This window comes from Castor canadensis, chromosome 4, assembly GCF_047511655.1.
Source record: "Castor canadensis chromosome 4, mCasCan1.hap1v2, whole genome shotgun sequence".
Taxonomy (NCBI): domain Eukaryota; kingdom Metazoa; phylum Chordata; class Mammalia; order Rodentia; family Castoridae; genus Castor; species Castor canadensis.
Window position 1 is genome coordinate 160,464,098 of NC_133389.1, and position 16,976 is coordinate 160,481,073.

Here is a 16,976-nt window from a genome sequence, read left to right on the forward strand (position 1 = left end):
ACAGTAAAGGAAATTGCATCCTGGTTCTGTGGATAATTTCCAGGGACATACAGGTCATTTCTAACGCTTTTAATTCATTTGCATCATTTACAATTATATGCATGGATGAATAAGTTGGTATTTCAATGACTGGAATTGTCTTTGTGTATATAATTTCTTCTAAAAGGCTCTAAGTTTAAGTAAAGACCAAAATCAATAAAAAGGAAATGAGCAATTCAGTGTAATATAATAACTTGATGTTTAATGCTCATTAAAAATTAAAAATGAGTTAACAGCTTTAATGCTATTCCCAGGGATACTTTACATAATTGGATTATTTCAATCTTGGATATACATGCTTTAAAAACATATCTATCTTTAAACATTACCTTATTTAAAAATACAATTAACTGATTTGACCATATTGAAGTTTACCTTGATGAACTTTTTAAAGATAGCAGTGCCATAACATATAAACAAAAACAGATTTTCAAACTGTCAAACTGTCATAATATTGAATGCAAATGATAACAAATAAATGCTGTTTAAGTAAATGAATAAACAGAAACCCAAGTAACAAAAGAATCTACTGGTAAGAATATTTATATGAAGTTATATAAGTACACACAATTCTGTGATCTGTTCCCTAGAATTTCATTTTTAGTTATTGTAACAATATTATTTCCTCCATCTTCCAATGAACTTGAATTATTTCCCTTTCTTCCTGTTAGAGATTAATACTTTTAGGAAATTGTCAAGATTCCTTCTATAGCAATGATTTTTAGAACTGCCTAATTTGGCTGGTATTAAAGATTATACATATTTTTCCAAATTCAAAACTGAAAAAGGAGCTGAAGTTAAAATCATAAAATGATGTAAAACATGTTCATATATTAGGCGAGACTATGTAGCATATATTTATATAACTGCTAACATTAGTGAACTAATATTACCTGAAATAATATTTGTCACTATCTTTCTGCCTTATGAATAGCTGTTATAATATTCCTACACGGTAGGAAATTAGTTTGCTTGTGTTTGGGGTTGAGAATTTGTTTTAGGAAGCAAAGACAAATACAAACCTTTATAAACGTGGGAAACACTTTAAAAAAATAAGAGAATAGGAAATAAGTAGCTCACATATCAGTGAATTGGTAAAACACAGAATGTGTAATCAAAACCATTTGTAAAAAATGGAAAATTAAGTACAAAATTCTTCCAAATTGTCTTATATGGTTTTCTCTTATTTTGTTCCAAATAACTTATTCTTCTAAGTTGCTATGATATACTCTTCAAAATGCTTTTATATTGCCATTTTGTAAAATAGTCTACTTATTTCCATGTGAGAACCTGAAAAGCTTTGCAATCTTTATAATAACCTTTAGAAGATAAACATATTGAATAGTGAAGTTTGACTTGAGTGAAAAGTAAGATCACTCATTCAGAAAACCTGTGCTGCATGCCTACTAAAATGTTCCCTCTCTTCTATGAGCTGAAGGGAGAAAAAAAAGATGAATTAGATGTTGTTCTTGTTATAATTGAGCTCACAATTTAATGAAGGAGACAGATGCATAAGCAGAAGTATATAATATAATGTGTTGAGTGCAATAAGACACATGAAAATGAGATTTAGAAGTGTGGAGGAGGGACACTGTCCAGCTCCAGAAGGTCATGGTTACCATTCTGGAGGACAGGAAGCTGGAGTTTAATGGCATTGAGATTTGGGGTTGCAGTGGCAGTGATTTTTAAGAGGTGAGCAACAGCAGAAGCAAAATCATCAACATGAAGAAATACACAGTGTATATGAACAACTACAAATAATTCTGAAGAGTTGGAGAGCAAACAAGTAAAGAGCAAAAATTAGTGTTCAGAACCAGATTTTGAGGATTATTTGCTTGACAAACAACTTAATGGAAAGCCACTATCTAGTTTTAAAGAAGTCATAAAATTGCTAGATTTGTATTTTAAATATATCTCTTTGCCATCTGGAGCCTAGACAACTAGGAGACAGGCAGACACCTTTGGTATAGAGAATATCATACTACATGTAAGAGATGATGGACTGAATAAGTGAAATGGTAACTAGGACACCAGCGAAAGAGAGATTCACCAGGTGCCTTTAGAGGTATGGTGGAAAACAAGAGAGGTGATAGAAGTAAAAAGATCAAAGGAATTAAAATGACTCATATTCCTATCTTTGAGAAGAGCAGTAATGTCTATGACAGAATCCAAGAAGAGGATCAAGTTTCCTTCTGTGTGTGTTAAAGAAGGAGCAGTTGATGCTCTCAGTTTTTTGTACCTAAAATTAAATATGATTATTCTACTTCTAGGTAGAAATGTTCTTCACCAGGTAAAAATGTAAGTCTGGTGACAAGGGTGGAAAGAAGGGAAAGTATCATGATCAGTTTTGAAATAAAATACAGGAGAGAGTTGAAAACATGTTAATGGATAGTTGACTAAAGAATATATAAAGCAAAAAAAGCAGAGGCTAATGACTGAAACTCTGAGCTCTAATAGCATATAACATCAGATAAGTTTTTGTGTCTGAAGCATGGGAAAATATAACTGACTAAAATTAACTGCAGCATCCCTAAAACCAAGTCAGAAAATAATCTCAAGAAAGAGATTGGAAGAGTCAAAATAGCAAGAAAGGGACTGAAACAGCTATGGAATACTGCAATTCCCCCAAAAATTATTGCTGGAAAGTAGAATATTTACAGAAAGATCAGAAAAGAAATCCATAATATGTCTACATTCCAAAACAATTTCTGGAGTTCTTGATATGGAGCCATGTTTTACATTTGTTGTTATTTAATGATGTGTAAGGACCTTTGATATATCCATACAACACAGTTTAAACATTTTGGGAAAATGTCTATATTTTGAAATTAAAATAGGGAAAATTTTTATATTTTTCAACTTAAAGAGCAGTGTGTTAATAATTTCATGAGCAGGTAATCTTTCCCTCTCCATATCAATGGATGTTTTTATTATGTAAATTAAAAATATAAAAAGTAACTTATGAAAAGAGATAAAGGTACATTTCAAATGTGACTATAATACTAAAAAAAATAAGATTTTTAAAAGATGACCCATTAAGTAAACATTCCAATCTTTATCCGATATATCTCTATATAGGAATAAATATAGAATTTTTAAGCTGAAAGCACTGTAAGAATGGGACTAAGGCAGAAAGAAGAAAATAGAGGCGAGGAACCAAACCATACTACAGTAAATACATACATGGAAGTGCCACAAGGAAACTCCCTGTGCAGCTAATCTTAAAGAAGCAAAAATTGTCATTTTTTTCTTCTTCTTTTTTTTCTTACACAAAACCAGAGAACAGGAGGGTGGTCAGGTCCTGCCTGGATTGTTGGTACTAGTAGGAGGATGGAGGAGGTGGGGAAATGGTGAGGGAGGCAAATATATGCAAATACTGTGTACACGTGTATATAAATGGAAAAATGATACCTCTTGAAACTATTCCAAGAATGGGGGAAAGGGGAATGAAGGAGAATGTTGGAAGGGGGAAATTCAAGTATGATATATTTGATATGTTTTCAGAACTTTTATATATGCCACAATGTACTGCCACCCACCACAACAATAAAAAAATAAAATATATTTGGTTTGAAATAAAACTAAAATGAAATTGCCATTAAATCAGCATGGACTTAAGTGTTACTGAAGAAACTACAACCCCTGTAATCATTGCCATCTAATTACATAATAAATTTAATTGACAAGCTGTCTTAAAATTTAAATGTGGGTAATTACAGATATGATCATCATTACTATATTGTAAATTCTTATTCATCCTTTAAACTCAGTAGAGAAGGGTCTGGTATTTAATAGGGGATATATATTGAAGAGTGTAAGTTCACTTGATAGCGAGTACATTGATGTCAAGAGCTGTGTCTTGCTCATTTCTGAAGTTGCCTATCACTGTCTCTGATGCTAAGTATGTATGTAGCAGAACAGAGTTGAGGAATTAATGAAATAAGAATATGCTGCTGAAATGTGTCCTATAAGTCAAGGCAAGAAGAAATAATGCTATTTTTTTAATCTTGCTCTTCTAGGTATATTGGTGAAAATCTCCGGATGGGAGCTAACAGGATAACCTATTTTAAGAGTATCTGAAGGACTTAATAGACCCAGTGCATGTAATGTACTTTTGGAGTAGTAAAAGTGCTTTTAAGGTACTACATGGATAATTTTATTTTCAGAAAAATCATTAAACTGTATTCAAACTAGGAACTTTACTTCTAAAATATGTAATTGGAAAGACTTTTTCTATTAACTTGGTTCTTGAATTATCTGACATAATATTGGCATTTAAAAGAAAAGCTACTTTCAGAAGTAGAGCTAACCTGGTGATCTTAGTGATAAGATCAGTTATTACATGTGTTAAGAATAAAAACAGTCATTCATCTCATTATCCCCACTGCCCCTGTGATCTTAATATTTCTACATGATCACAGTCAATCTGAAAAGAAGGGGCCGACCACATGGAACACCTCCATCACTTTAGTACAAGATCTTAAAACACAATGGCTATGAAATAGAGTACATAGAAGGTAAAGAAATTTAAGATTTCAACTTTACAGGAATTTGTACATGCTATGTGGGGGCTGGAATCACAGCATTTTTATGAAGTGAGTAAGTCTCAGCAATATAGGGGCTATTAGGAAGAGGATAGCAAGAAGCTAAATAAACACAACCAAAATCCCACAAGACTAAGTCAGTCATTACAGAATGCGTATTTAACTTGAAAAACATTGGGGAATAAAATTTTCAAATTCTGTCTGACCACAATTCTGCAGCTATGAGTTGGTAAGAGCATTTTCTTTCTATTTATTTGGAGTTCCCAAATAAGCTGGTAAGGTCTGTTCTCCATGGAATGGTTAATCTTAACTGTCAAGTTGTTGGATTGAGAAACACCAAACAAATTAGTAAAGCACACCTCTGAGGTGTCTGCAAGGGCATTTCCTGAGACAATTAGATCACAAGGGCTGTGACACAGACTGACACCTTGATGGATGCCTAATATGATAATATTATTGGAAGGTGGTGAAAAGTTGTAGGAACTTAGAACGTGTCCTTGGGGAAGTATTTTGCCCTGGCCCTTTCCTGTGTCCTCTCTCTCTGCTTCCTGGCCACCATAATAGACTTACACAGCTGAAACCATGAGCCCAAATAAATCTTCCCACACCTTATGCTGACCTCTCAGATATTTTGGTCACAGCTATACAACTATAACTAATACATCCTATTATATTTTCATCCTCGCTTCTGGCTGAGATGCAAATTTTGTTGCTACAGTAGTTTGATTCCTTTTCGTTGCCTCTACTTCTACTTCCCTCCACTATATATGCTTTTCTTTATTATATAATCATGATTTAAAAGGGAGGAGAGGAAGACATGCCAGCCACACATCCGGACTATGGCTCTGTGATCTCACTTTCATTTCCCTAATGGTTTCACTGTAATTAGATTTGCAAAAACAGCAAAAGGTCTTATTTTGAATGGCAACAGCTGTTGACATCAACATTTATTGAATAATTTACTGGTTTAATTTTAGCTGCAAAACAATAAAAACCTCTTGTGGATGATTTCAACAGGCAAAGTTTTCTCTTTCTGTTGCTAACTCTTTCTTCTGTTCAACAGAACCAGCTTTTTTTTTTTCATGAAATCTTAACTCAAGTGTGCCAAGAACTCACAAGAGGAGTAGTTTATTACTCTAGTTTCCATGAAGCAAAGTGTCTATGTGACAATTTCAGCATCCTCAACCTATGTGTTTGTGTATAAACCAATCAGTTGGCAGTTAGCTCTTCCAAGCTGGATCTAAATCTGAATGGCAGAATATTACTTTACCTTTTGAGGACCTGCCACTTCACACAGTGACTTAAGCTGATTTCTTGACCTGCAGGAAATTGGAGCAGCAGCTGAAAATTGATGTTGTCTTGGCAGAAAATGATGTTGCTTGCTTAACTTCTTCAATATCCTTTAACAGCTAGCTCTTATTTTGGCAGAAAATCTCTTTAGAGAACCTCATACTTCCCTGCCAGGTACGAAGTACCCAGAATAATTCTCAACAATGAGTGTGCATGTAGGTGGGCATGTGTGTACAGTTTGTGTGCATATTTGAACATGTTTATGAGCACTCAAGATGGAGAAGAGGTTTCATGGATAGGAGGGGGATAGAGTGGGTAAAATAGCTCTCAATCCTACTTTTATTTACCTCCTAGAGGAAAGAAAAAATTCCACACTAAAATAAGTCTGTTTTCTCTTAAGAAATACTTTATAAAGAATTTGTTTGATGAGTGATGTTATTTCTTCTAGAGTTCAGTACTTTTCCTTCTGTAGTGTCTTTGCTATTCCACTGCTATAAATATCATAGATAATCAAGTTATTATGCATTGCACAATACATCCTTTTGAAAATAGAGAAGTGTGGGCCAGTCTTTGAATTATCCTACTACAAAGAAATTTTACATTATAACATGCAAGAAATTTACTTTTACAAAATATACCAGTTATTTTATTAATAAACACATACTACGTTTTCCTTTTTTCTGCCATTGCTACCTTTACTCATATTTTGTTGAAGGAGTAATCCAACATAGATTTTATCAAAGAAGATATCCTGCCTTTAAGCTGTGACAACAAAGAAACAAAAAACTCCACTAAAGATTTAATGCACAAAAATCTCAAGAGTATTATTGTCTTGTCTTTTTTCATATCTCTAAAATTTGGAAGAAATTCTGTACTGCATTCAAAGTACACCAGACACTAGCTTCATGAAAATGTCAATAGAATAGTTACAGTTGAAGGTTAAACAGACATATTTCAGAGAACAAAACTTTGATTTTCTTAGAAAGAATTTCTCTTAAAATCAACATATGAAATATAGAGCTTAATGAAGATATTGTAAACTTAGGAGACATGCATACACCTTTTGGCTAGAAAGACTTACAAGATTGAGTCCTTGGTCAGCAAGGATGCTTACCCTTGAGTGCAGTTTGGATGGCAAGGGTGGCACTCCCGATCTTGGTCAGCATACTTGAAAATGAAACTGTTTGCCCCCTGTAGGCCATCTGGACATTTTTCCACACAATTTGGGCCATCCTTAAAATGTGAGCACTTTGTACAGTTGTCAGGTCCCTTAAATGTAAAAAACAAAAACAAATATAGAGAAAGAAAAGTGTTATTTCTTCTGGAAGGTGTTTGTATGGTTTAGTTACTGGGACTTCAGTGGGTGGCAAATAAGTCTCTCTCTGGGGACAGCAATCACTATAGATATAGTGATTGTTGTAGAAAAGGATATCAAGCTCAGTTTTGATATCCTGTATGTGTGTAGAACATTATGATATCATATATGTTCTTGAAATAGTTTTGCTTTTGATATCAGCATTTCTTAGGTTATCTTATTTCCATGTCATGCCTTTAATGTGATTTAACCTGATTAGGAATGAGTTTTTCAAAGTGATATCTGTATTTTCTTCTTGTGATTCATTCCTAGTGATATTAGAATGCAACAATTTGGCAATAAATATTTCAAATATTTATAAAATAAGCATTTTCTGTGGGGGTGCTTCATCACCATCACTAGAAATATGTAAATACTCTTACTAAATAATGAGAAAAAACATAGAATTGAAATTAGGAAATACTGATTTCTTTGAACATAAATTTTAATATTTTCTATGAAATAATTATCAGAAATTGGGCAGTTTAGGCACATAGAAAAAATTCCTACATTATTCTTCATTTCATATCAGCTGGAGCTAATGCTAAAAATCATATCATGTCTATTTGTGTGATTTTTAATAAAGCACAAAACAATGTTGAAAGCCACATGAAATGCATATTCTGTGCATATAAAAATTGCCTAATTATACATATATTAATATATATGTATGTAAATATGTATATATATACATACGAATTCAGGGAGAATTCCATCCAAGAATAAAGTAATATAAATATAAGCATGATACATTTAAAGAGAATTAAATCAATTTATAATACATATGTTTACAATATACAATCTTCTAATATGTAGCAGAATGTTTATAAACAATAATAATATGAAGGTGTATGTGAAAGTTATAACAAAATTAACATTTTAAAACTGCTAAATGTCTAAGAATTTTACAAAATAAAAGCAAATCTGTATCTGGTTTGAGTACTAAACATGCAAAAAGGATATGTAGTATATGCTCAGATCAAAGAAAATTGAGAAAATTTTGACAAAAATACTATTTTGAGGTGTGCATTTAGCTATTGTGAATGCTACCTACTGCAATTTTATTTTCATTTTTCCATTTTGAGCACCATATTGTCTTGGGAGTCTAGGACAACAGATGTCTTTTACTAATCTTCCCTGGAACTTCCTCTGACCTATTCTCCAGAACATCACCCACGTCTACAGTGTTGAACAATTATTATTGAAAACAACTTAGATAAATAGGATACAGTAAGTATATAGGGAGACAATTTAATCGTTTTACAATTTAAATATTGTGATTTTTTTTGAAGACAAGTGTCAGCACAACATTATTCAGAACTATTTAAGAAGGAACTGTGCATACAGATTTATTCATGGGATGAATTATATCCCCACACAAATTTTGCCCTAATATCAGCAGGAAATTATAAATTAGTAATCTAAGGAATTAGGAAACCAAGAAATACACTATTTTAATATGTAAAAATAGATGTTGCAAAAAGTAATATTAAGAGGAAAAGGTGATCAGGAAGAGGCTTGGAAATGAAAGGCTGGTGAGGTTAAGTTGAGCAGCTTTCTATTTCACCATTTTGATGTGGGCTTAGAACTAAAAATAATAAAACAAAAACTTAAAATTAGCTTATGGAACCTCATCCCTATTGTACCTGAAGAATCTGCTAATGGTAATTTCTTATTTCCTCCCTCCAAAAAGAATACTACACATGCTTCCAATTTTAACACCTGCTCATGGGTACTTAAGAATATAATACCATCTATTATACAGAATCATTTGCTGTGTAAGTATGCTTAGTGGTATGACTTATTGTACAAGACAAGACACATGCTTCTTGCAGAACACAGAATAAAAGTTATTGTGAGTAAATTAGGCAGTTATAGTATGAATTAGGAATCAGGAATGGTTTTCCTATTAGGCTCTTATTGTGTAAAATGTTAGCTAGGCAAAATCAGAGCATGTAAAAAATCATTAACTAAAATTAAGTTCACATTTAATCTTTAAATGTACTTTAATACAATCTGTTTTTGTTCTTTGTTTTTTAACATCTCAGTTATGAATGTATAATTATAATGCAAAACAAAATATCCTAAACAAAGATAACTAAAGAACATCCTGACAAATCTCAAAATAAATGAAATTGCACACCTTGCCCTGCATTTCCATATTAAAGAGGCTGAAAAGGAGATATATGGGTCTAATGCTTACTCTGCTATAGTTGCATTTCCAATGTTTAAGAATCTAGATACAGTGAATGACAGAAAAATGGAGAATGAGGCATTTTTTTTCTGTATCAATAATTCTAAGTGACCTAGACTGAACTACTGTGATCTAGACTCAGTAATCTAGAAAGACAACTATATGACAGGCTAGAGTGATAGTAACGTTATGTTTTCTTCATGACAAATGATGGTTTTCTCTGGTAATTGCTGTAAGAGACAAAGCCATTTATCCACTAGTATCCAATTCTTTCAGCCCCCGTGAAAAGATTGCACTTCCCCTCCCACTAGAGGTAACCTGTGACTTACTTTGCACAATAAAATGCAAGTGCAAGTCATATATGAGATAGCTGGAGATAAACTCTGCAGCCTTCTCTCTTCCTAATGTGATGATTCAGGGGCCTCATCTTGAAGTGGGGGTGCCATGAATTCAAAGCATCCTGAATGCTTGGCCATCTCTGGTAGTGGGACTATTTTTGAACATTTCTAAGACTTTCAGGATACCATAAGAGAAAAAGACTTAAATATTTGTTTCTGAGAGCTACTGACACATGTGGGTCAGTACAACCTTTATTTATCTGACTTTAATAGCTATTTTATCTGTTGTGAAAGTGTATTTTAAAAAGTAATTTCCTTCCCCTGTCCATTCTCTCCACTCTCCAGTCTATATTTTGGTCTCTTGTAACTTTGCTCGATTTCTCTTACTGTTTTCTTCTCATATCTCTATCTTACTTTTCTCAATAGGACTGCATAGCAGTAGTGAAAGTAACACAGGGTGGATAAAAATTGCAAAAATAAACTAATTAATTAAATTAGGAGGACCAAATGCATACAGACAAGGGTATAAAAGCAAGGCCTCATGGATATCCTGGATTTCTATCATATTTCAAATACCATCCTATTTAACATATATCATCATATTCCCAGCAAATATTTCATTTTTACCACACTAAAAGCATTGTTGCTTAGGAAAAAAGTGAAATTACAAATGTGAGAAACATGCAGTCAGAATTTCTGTAGTTGAGCTGCCAACCTTTGGATTAACTTTCTAGTCATTAGAAGATCGATTACTTTGTATTTTAAATGGAGAAATTCATAGTATGCTTCAGATTGAACAATGTTTTTAAATATAAATAAATATCAGTTACTATCATTATGCAAAAATTGATAAGCAAAGAAATTTGATTTGTTTTTTGGAGAGTCTCACTATGTAGCTCACACTGGCCTCAAACCCATGGTCTTCCTGCCCAGCCTCCAAGGGCCTTTATATCTGGCAAGAGCTGCGATTTCAACAGAATAAATGATAAGAGCAGAAGTGGGATTTCCAACCAGCTCTAACCACTTCTTCCTTTATTTACCACAGTGTCAGTCTCATGGAGAAGCATCCCGAACCTGTTGGATAACCTAAGTGATTCAGCCTATTACTCAGTTGTGATAATCAATGTGGGTGGAGAAATAGGAAAAAAAAACCTTGTAGGAAGTACAAAGTCTGAAGGCAAGCCAAGGCAATGTCAGGGCCATTGTTTGAGTTCAGCCACAGCAGTTTTTATGAAAGATAATTGTGTCCTTATCTGTGTACTGTTTCTAGGCTGAATGAGTACTCAGTGTCTACTCTTACTTTCCACATAAGCCTGATTTCCCTTTACTGAACTTCCTATTCCTTGGACTTACTGTCTTCTGCTCTCTAGACAAATCAATTCACAATTTTAATGCTAGGAAGTGATCTTAATTTCCCAGCCCAATAAACACTGCCATTATTAAACAAAAATGTGTTCACTGTAAAGCTATTTTCACTCTTATTTCTTGAATAATTTTGAAAACTGTAACAGCACTAATTTGCTTTTTTTAATTTCCAACTTTTAAAAAAAATTTTCAGGTTGGTAGAGATTGAACTTAGAGCTTCACTCATACTCATTGAGCTACATTCCTAGTCCCATCTTTTAATTTCTATTTTTAGTGACTGTCTCAATTCCTTTGAACAATAAACTAATAAGCAAATAAACTGGAAAAACATACAAACTGAGATAAATTAATAAACTGACTATTCACTAGCATGATTTAGTACAACAGGAGGCAACATGAGAAACAGAAAGAGTGGGGGACAGGCAGCAAAGGTACTAAAAAAGATAGTGATTCCATAGACCTACTATGCTGAACAATTTATTTAACAGTTCTGAGATTGTTTCTTCATTAGATAAATAGTTAAAAGACAACATGAAAAAAGTATGTTCACAAAGAACACTCAATGTCTGGTAAGTCATGAATATGAAACCATGAACATCATGATCGTAACAATTCTGACTTTTGATTAGTAGGCAACATAGTCATTGAACTTCAAATTTGAAAACTTGCAAAAGTCATCCTGAAGGGGCAGCTGTTGAGGTCTTTCCTCACAAATATCAAATTCTTGTGAGAGGATGTTACTTATGGAATTACTCCAGAAAAAATATGTGCATAATGAATATGCTTATATTACTTCTAGGGAAATTAGATTTCTATGTATAAGACTAGTTGAACTGTAAGAATTGATTACTAGGATATCTGAAAAGTAAAATCTGCAAACACGGTACTTGGGAGGCTGAGGCAGGTAGATCCCAAGTTTGTGGGCAGCCTGAGCTACACAGCAAAACCCTATCACAAAAAAACAAACAAACAAGAAAAATCTGTCAAGGAAGGTCCAAATATCACAAGAAATTCATTCAGTATACAGAATGCAATAGATGGGAAAAAAGACTAATGCAAAAAAATTAATTCAATTACATAAAGAAAGCCTCTGCAGTGATTTTTTTAGAAATACTTGAACATTAAGTTTTGAGTCTGTTAATATGTGAAAACGCTGCAATAGGTATTCTAATGGAGCTTGATATAAGGTATTTAATGCAGTCACTACACATTGCTTATTGAATACATCAGCAAGATATTTCTTAGAGGTTTTTTCACAATAAAAGTGGTAAAGGAAGTAAAAAAAATGTGTCAAGAAAAAGATTAAGCTGTAAAGTTCTAGTAAACCTATGGAAATGTGAGCATAGCACCCATACAAGTCACAATGAGGTATTTGGCTCATAATTTAAAAAAAAGCATTTCCATAGACTATGTCCAAGACACACTGTTTCTAAGGGCATATGATGATCCTCAGCCTTTTTCAGGGGAGATGACCAAGTTCTTAGTTATTTTAATAGTTCTATTGCAAAGTTTCAGATTCTCAGAGATTTTTTTTTATTTTGTGACATATAGTCAAGAATTTATTTAAATATGCTAGTTTTAAAGAATTCATATTGATATCCCAATTTGCTTCAACAACCTATTACAGAAATTTGCTTCCCTGTGTTTCTGACACTCCTTTCAGAATTCACATTTCTCATGGTGTGTAAGGATTTTGTTTTCCAGTAATGTTTACAGTGGAGAAAGAAAACAGCTCATGTGCCCTTTACATACTTACATGGAGAACATTACATATTAAATTGCCTTTTAGACTTTGGTTCTTCAGGCCAAATAACATCACTTGTTTTTCTCAGAAGTCTGATTTTCCAAGCTTAGTCCTCCTGTGGTAGTCCTTTGAACTGTCCAAGAGTTCCACATCCTTCTTTAGATGAAGTTCCAGAATGGCTCATTGAGGCCTAATGGAAGTTTGGAGGACTCAATGATATTTTTTTCTAAGCTAAGTGCTGAATAAGCACTCTGGTAGAAAAATAAGTTTCATTTTAAATGAATTTTTATGGAGCAATGTTGAGCTCTTGGCTACACTCAAAGTTTGGTCCCCAAATTATCTACTCAGGTCTGACTCAATCATAGATAAACTGGAAATTTGTCTAAAGAAGGGTGAACATGACACTTTGGAATGACAAACTCATACCGATATCATTATTAAGAAAAGGCCCAAATGACAGAAACCAAGAGGAGGTCTACAAGTCGGTATCATTTTCTTACTGAGGATAGCTTCATATTATACAAGTGTCACTTTGTCTATGAAGGCTTTCCTGATCCTAGAGTTTCTCCTTTGATTCTCATAGTTCCAGTCTTCTTTTTAACATAATATTTATCATACTGCTTTGGATTTTAATTTATGAGAACTTATCTTCCTCCTTTTTTCTACCATCTTTCAAACTGACTACATAGATAAAAATGTGCTATAATTTTTCAAAATCACAACTTACACACTTGTATATCTCTATTTGTTCCCTCTTTCCAAATTCTCCTTCAAACACAACTTCTCTACTGCTTTCCTGATGTCCCCAACAACCCAAAGGTAGAATTACTTTTTCCTTCATTTGTCTTCCTATAACAACTTATACATATTTAAACTATATCAATTAGCCTTCAAGCTAATTACTGGTATATCTTTTTTTGCAACAAGGTGCCATATTCCAAGACAAATTTATATCTTGTATTTCTGCTTAAATATATATCTGGGGAATAAAAATTTATGACATTGAATTTTCAAATATTTTCACTACTAAACTGTAAGCCTTTCAAGGGTAGATTATTAAACATGTTCCTTTAAAGCATCCTTCAAATACCTGTTGATGGATGGGTAAACAATAATACAATGACATAACAAACGTTTGTACATGATATTAAGTAAGCTAAAATACCAAAGAATGTCTCCAGGCTTACCGGTCCGTGGCATGTGAGGAGACCATCTTCCATCTTCTCACACTGGGAGTCACACTCGACACAGATGGAGCCATTCTCAAACTCCCGAAATTCACTGTGAAAACATCAGCTGCATGAGGAGGTGTGAGCAAACAAGCTGTCAGCTTAACAAATGAAGGAACATCTGCTAAGAGTCCTATTGGCAGAGTAAATTCTTGAGTTTGTTTCCCTATATGCCAGGAGCATCAGAAACATTTCCCTACACATTAAGGAGTAAGTTTTCCATTAGAGGAAAAGATAAATGGCAGCCAGATGGCTCTCCTTGCCCTCCATTGGATTCAACAGTAGTCTCATTCTGGAAACCTCTCTCTTGTGAGAGATAGTATAGTTCTTTTAAAAAAAAGTGCGACTCTTCTGATGATGCAGCAAAATCATTTGTACCTTTTGGAGTAAGGTTATGTCTGCTTGTCTCTATAAAAAAATTTATTTTTGGCTGAAACTTTAATTTCCAAACTCTGAAACAACTATTGTATTTTTCTTGTTGCTAAGCTACATAAATGTTCCCCAACTTTGTCCTTCAAATCCCAAGACTCTTCAAGTTATTTTTGGTGAAACTTCAAAAAACGCTTTGATTTCTTATCTCCTTTTAAAATATCTGCCTTGGAGAATTATAGAAAATATCTTTTTATGGTAGATTTTATTTTCTTAGGTTATTGATCTAATATGACAACTATTTTTTCTGTCTGAATTTTCTTTTGAAGTATTTCTACATGGTATCAAATAAGAAAATATTTTAATGGCTACATCCTAAAACTTTCCAGTGGATATTCACTGGGAAGATGGTCATTCCATCCTTCATCTTTACATTTCTGTAGTTATTGTATATTACTATTATCAATACACAACTTTTTCATTCAAACTCGCTTTCAAATTTTTACTTTAGTAATTGAGTATCAATTACCTACAAAATGTTTAAACCTCTTCATTCTCGCTAATTTATGAGAGGATTAGGTACTGAGTAAGATAACTTAGAATGTTATTTAGGAGTCATTAATAAAATTTAATTATTTATTATTTTGTGCCTTTGTCTCCTGAGCTACCATTCTTAAACACTAGCAATACAAACACGGCACTTATGGATTAATTAGGTGATAAATTCAAATACATTTGCCACAGAGTAAAAACTACTTTTTTCTCATTTGAAATATAAAGTCTTAATAAGTGACAGAAATCCAAAGGGTAAACTATGTTTTCTGTTGGTTAGATTAAGGCTACATTATTCTAAGACAAAACAATTAAATTTGGTTTTCAAAATGAATAGTAGATGTATAATTATGTACTTATTTAGTTACATGGTTTTTGCAATTTTAAAGTGAGGTATTAGTTTGTTACAGATAAAACACTGATGCATTTTCTTGTTCAACATCTTAATTATAATGACAAATTTTCTTTTGTATGCTTCACTGACATGAGCAATATAAAGTACTCAGCAGAGGAGACCCCCAAACTATAATGGTCAAAATTACTTGAGAGGGGTAGTTAATGTGTAAAAAGAACCAAAACCATGCTTATGTAATGAAATTTTATGAAAGTTACAGCAATTTCTAGGATCTTCAGCTAATTACTGGTTGTTGGTGAGTTTCTCCAGTCATCAAAAGGTGTGGTAACAAATGAAAATCTAATTTTTATGCTAGTAAAACACAGGCCATGCTTTTCCTAGTCTTTACTCTAACACCCACTTCTCCACACATATAGTAGAGGAGTAAAATCCTATCATAAAAAATCACAGGGATGATCTCTTGTCTTTTCTTTCATCGACTACCATTGTACTGTTCTGCCTCCCTGCTTTGATCAAAGATCTTCCTTGCAGTCTCTATTATTTATTGGGTCTTTATTGTCATTGTCTCCATGATTGCTCTTTCTTCTCCCTGTCCTCTAAGTGACTTGACTGTGACTTTGCCAGAGTCCCCCTTCTGCTTGAATCTGACCTAACAAATTATAATAATTTGAGCATGTGCTTTGTGTACTACTCTTCATGTCACTTGTTTTTGCTGTGACATGTGTTAGCTTAACAAATCCTGGACTCAAGAATGAGTGCTGTGACATTCAGCCTTCCAAAAATTAAATTCCAGCAGCAATATTCATTGTTCTAGGCCTTAGGATACTTCAGCTTCTCTAATCTTCAGTTCCCTAAATATCCTCTACAAAAGGGGAAAATACTATTTCATTCAGAGATTGTGATTCATAAATGTACAAGTGACCACAAAGATCTTGTACTGGCAGTCACTTTGATGTTTCTATGTTGATCTCAGGGTTTAAAAAAAGAGTTTCCAGGCAGGAAAAGTTTTAAGTTTCTGTTGCAATTTTTTTTTCTTTCATCTTGATTGATGAGGCATTATAGTTAGATGTTGCAGAAAGACAGTGACTATAGGATCTAAATTTGAAAGCTAATCAGTCACAAATTGACTGACCTTCCTTTTTCCCTTCAAAAAGTCCTCTTTTAAGGATTATTTCCTTTGCTAATATCCAAACTTTTATATATATATATATATATATGTGTGTGTGTATATATTATTATATCATGTATCATGTCATATCATATTATATTATAATATTTATGTATATGGATTTTCCTGATTTTTAGTAAATGCGTATTTGTTTACTTTCAGCCATTTTTAAGATGACCGTGTTACTCAAACACTTAGCTCAGATCAAAAGACAAAAAAGGAAATAATTATAATAATATTCAGGGCAAGAATTTTAACAAGACCTTACTATGCATTTTATTACTTGATAATCACAATATCCTATAAAGTTGGCACCCTCAGTATTCCTATTTTTCCTATGAGAAAACCAAGTTTAGTCAGATGCAGTGGTATGCACCTGTAGTCCCACATAATTGGGATACTGAGGCAGGAAGACCACTGAGTTCAAGGCCAGCC

The 16,976-nt window shown here is 33.1% G+C and overlaps 1 protein-coding gene across 13 annotated transcripts in view; it reads right to left on the reverse strand.

Annotated features, from left to right (window-relative positions):
• The window catches only part of Erbb4 (erb-b2 receptor tyrosine kinase 4), a 1,037,871-nt gene that overhangs the window by 254,262 nt on the left and 766,633 nt on the right, over positions 1-16,976 (reverse strand). For all 13 annotated transcript variants that reach the window (XM_074071632.1, XM_074071639.1, XM_074071638.1 and 10 more), the window contains 2 exons: positions 14,056-14,149; positions 6,988-7,142 (listed from right to left, as the gene is read on the reverse strand). In XM_074071632.1, the coding sequence (XP_073927733.1) occupies positions 6,988-7,142; positions 14,056-14,149 (249 nt within the window). The remainder of the gene's footprint in view (positions 1-6,987; positions 7,143-14,055; positions 14,150-16,976) is intronic.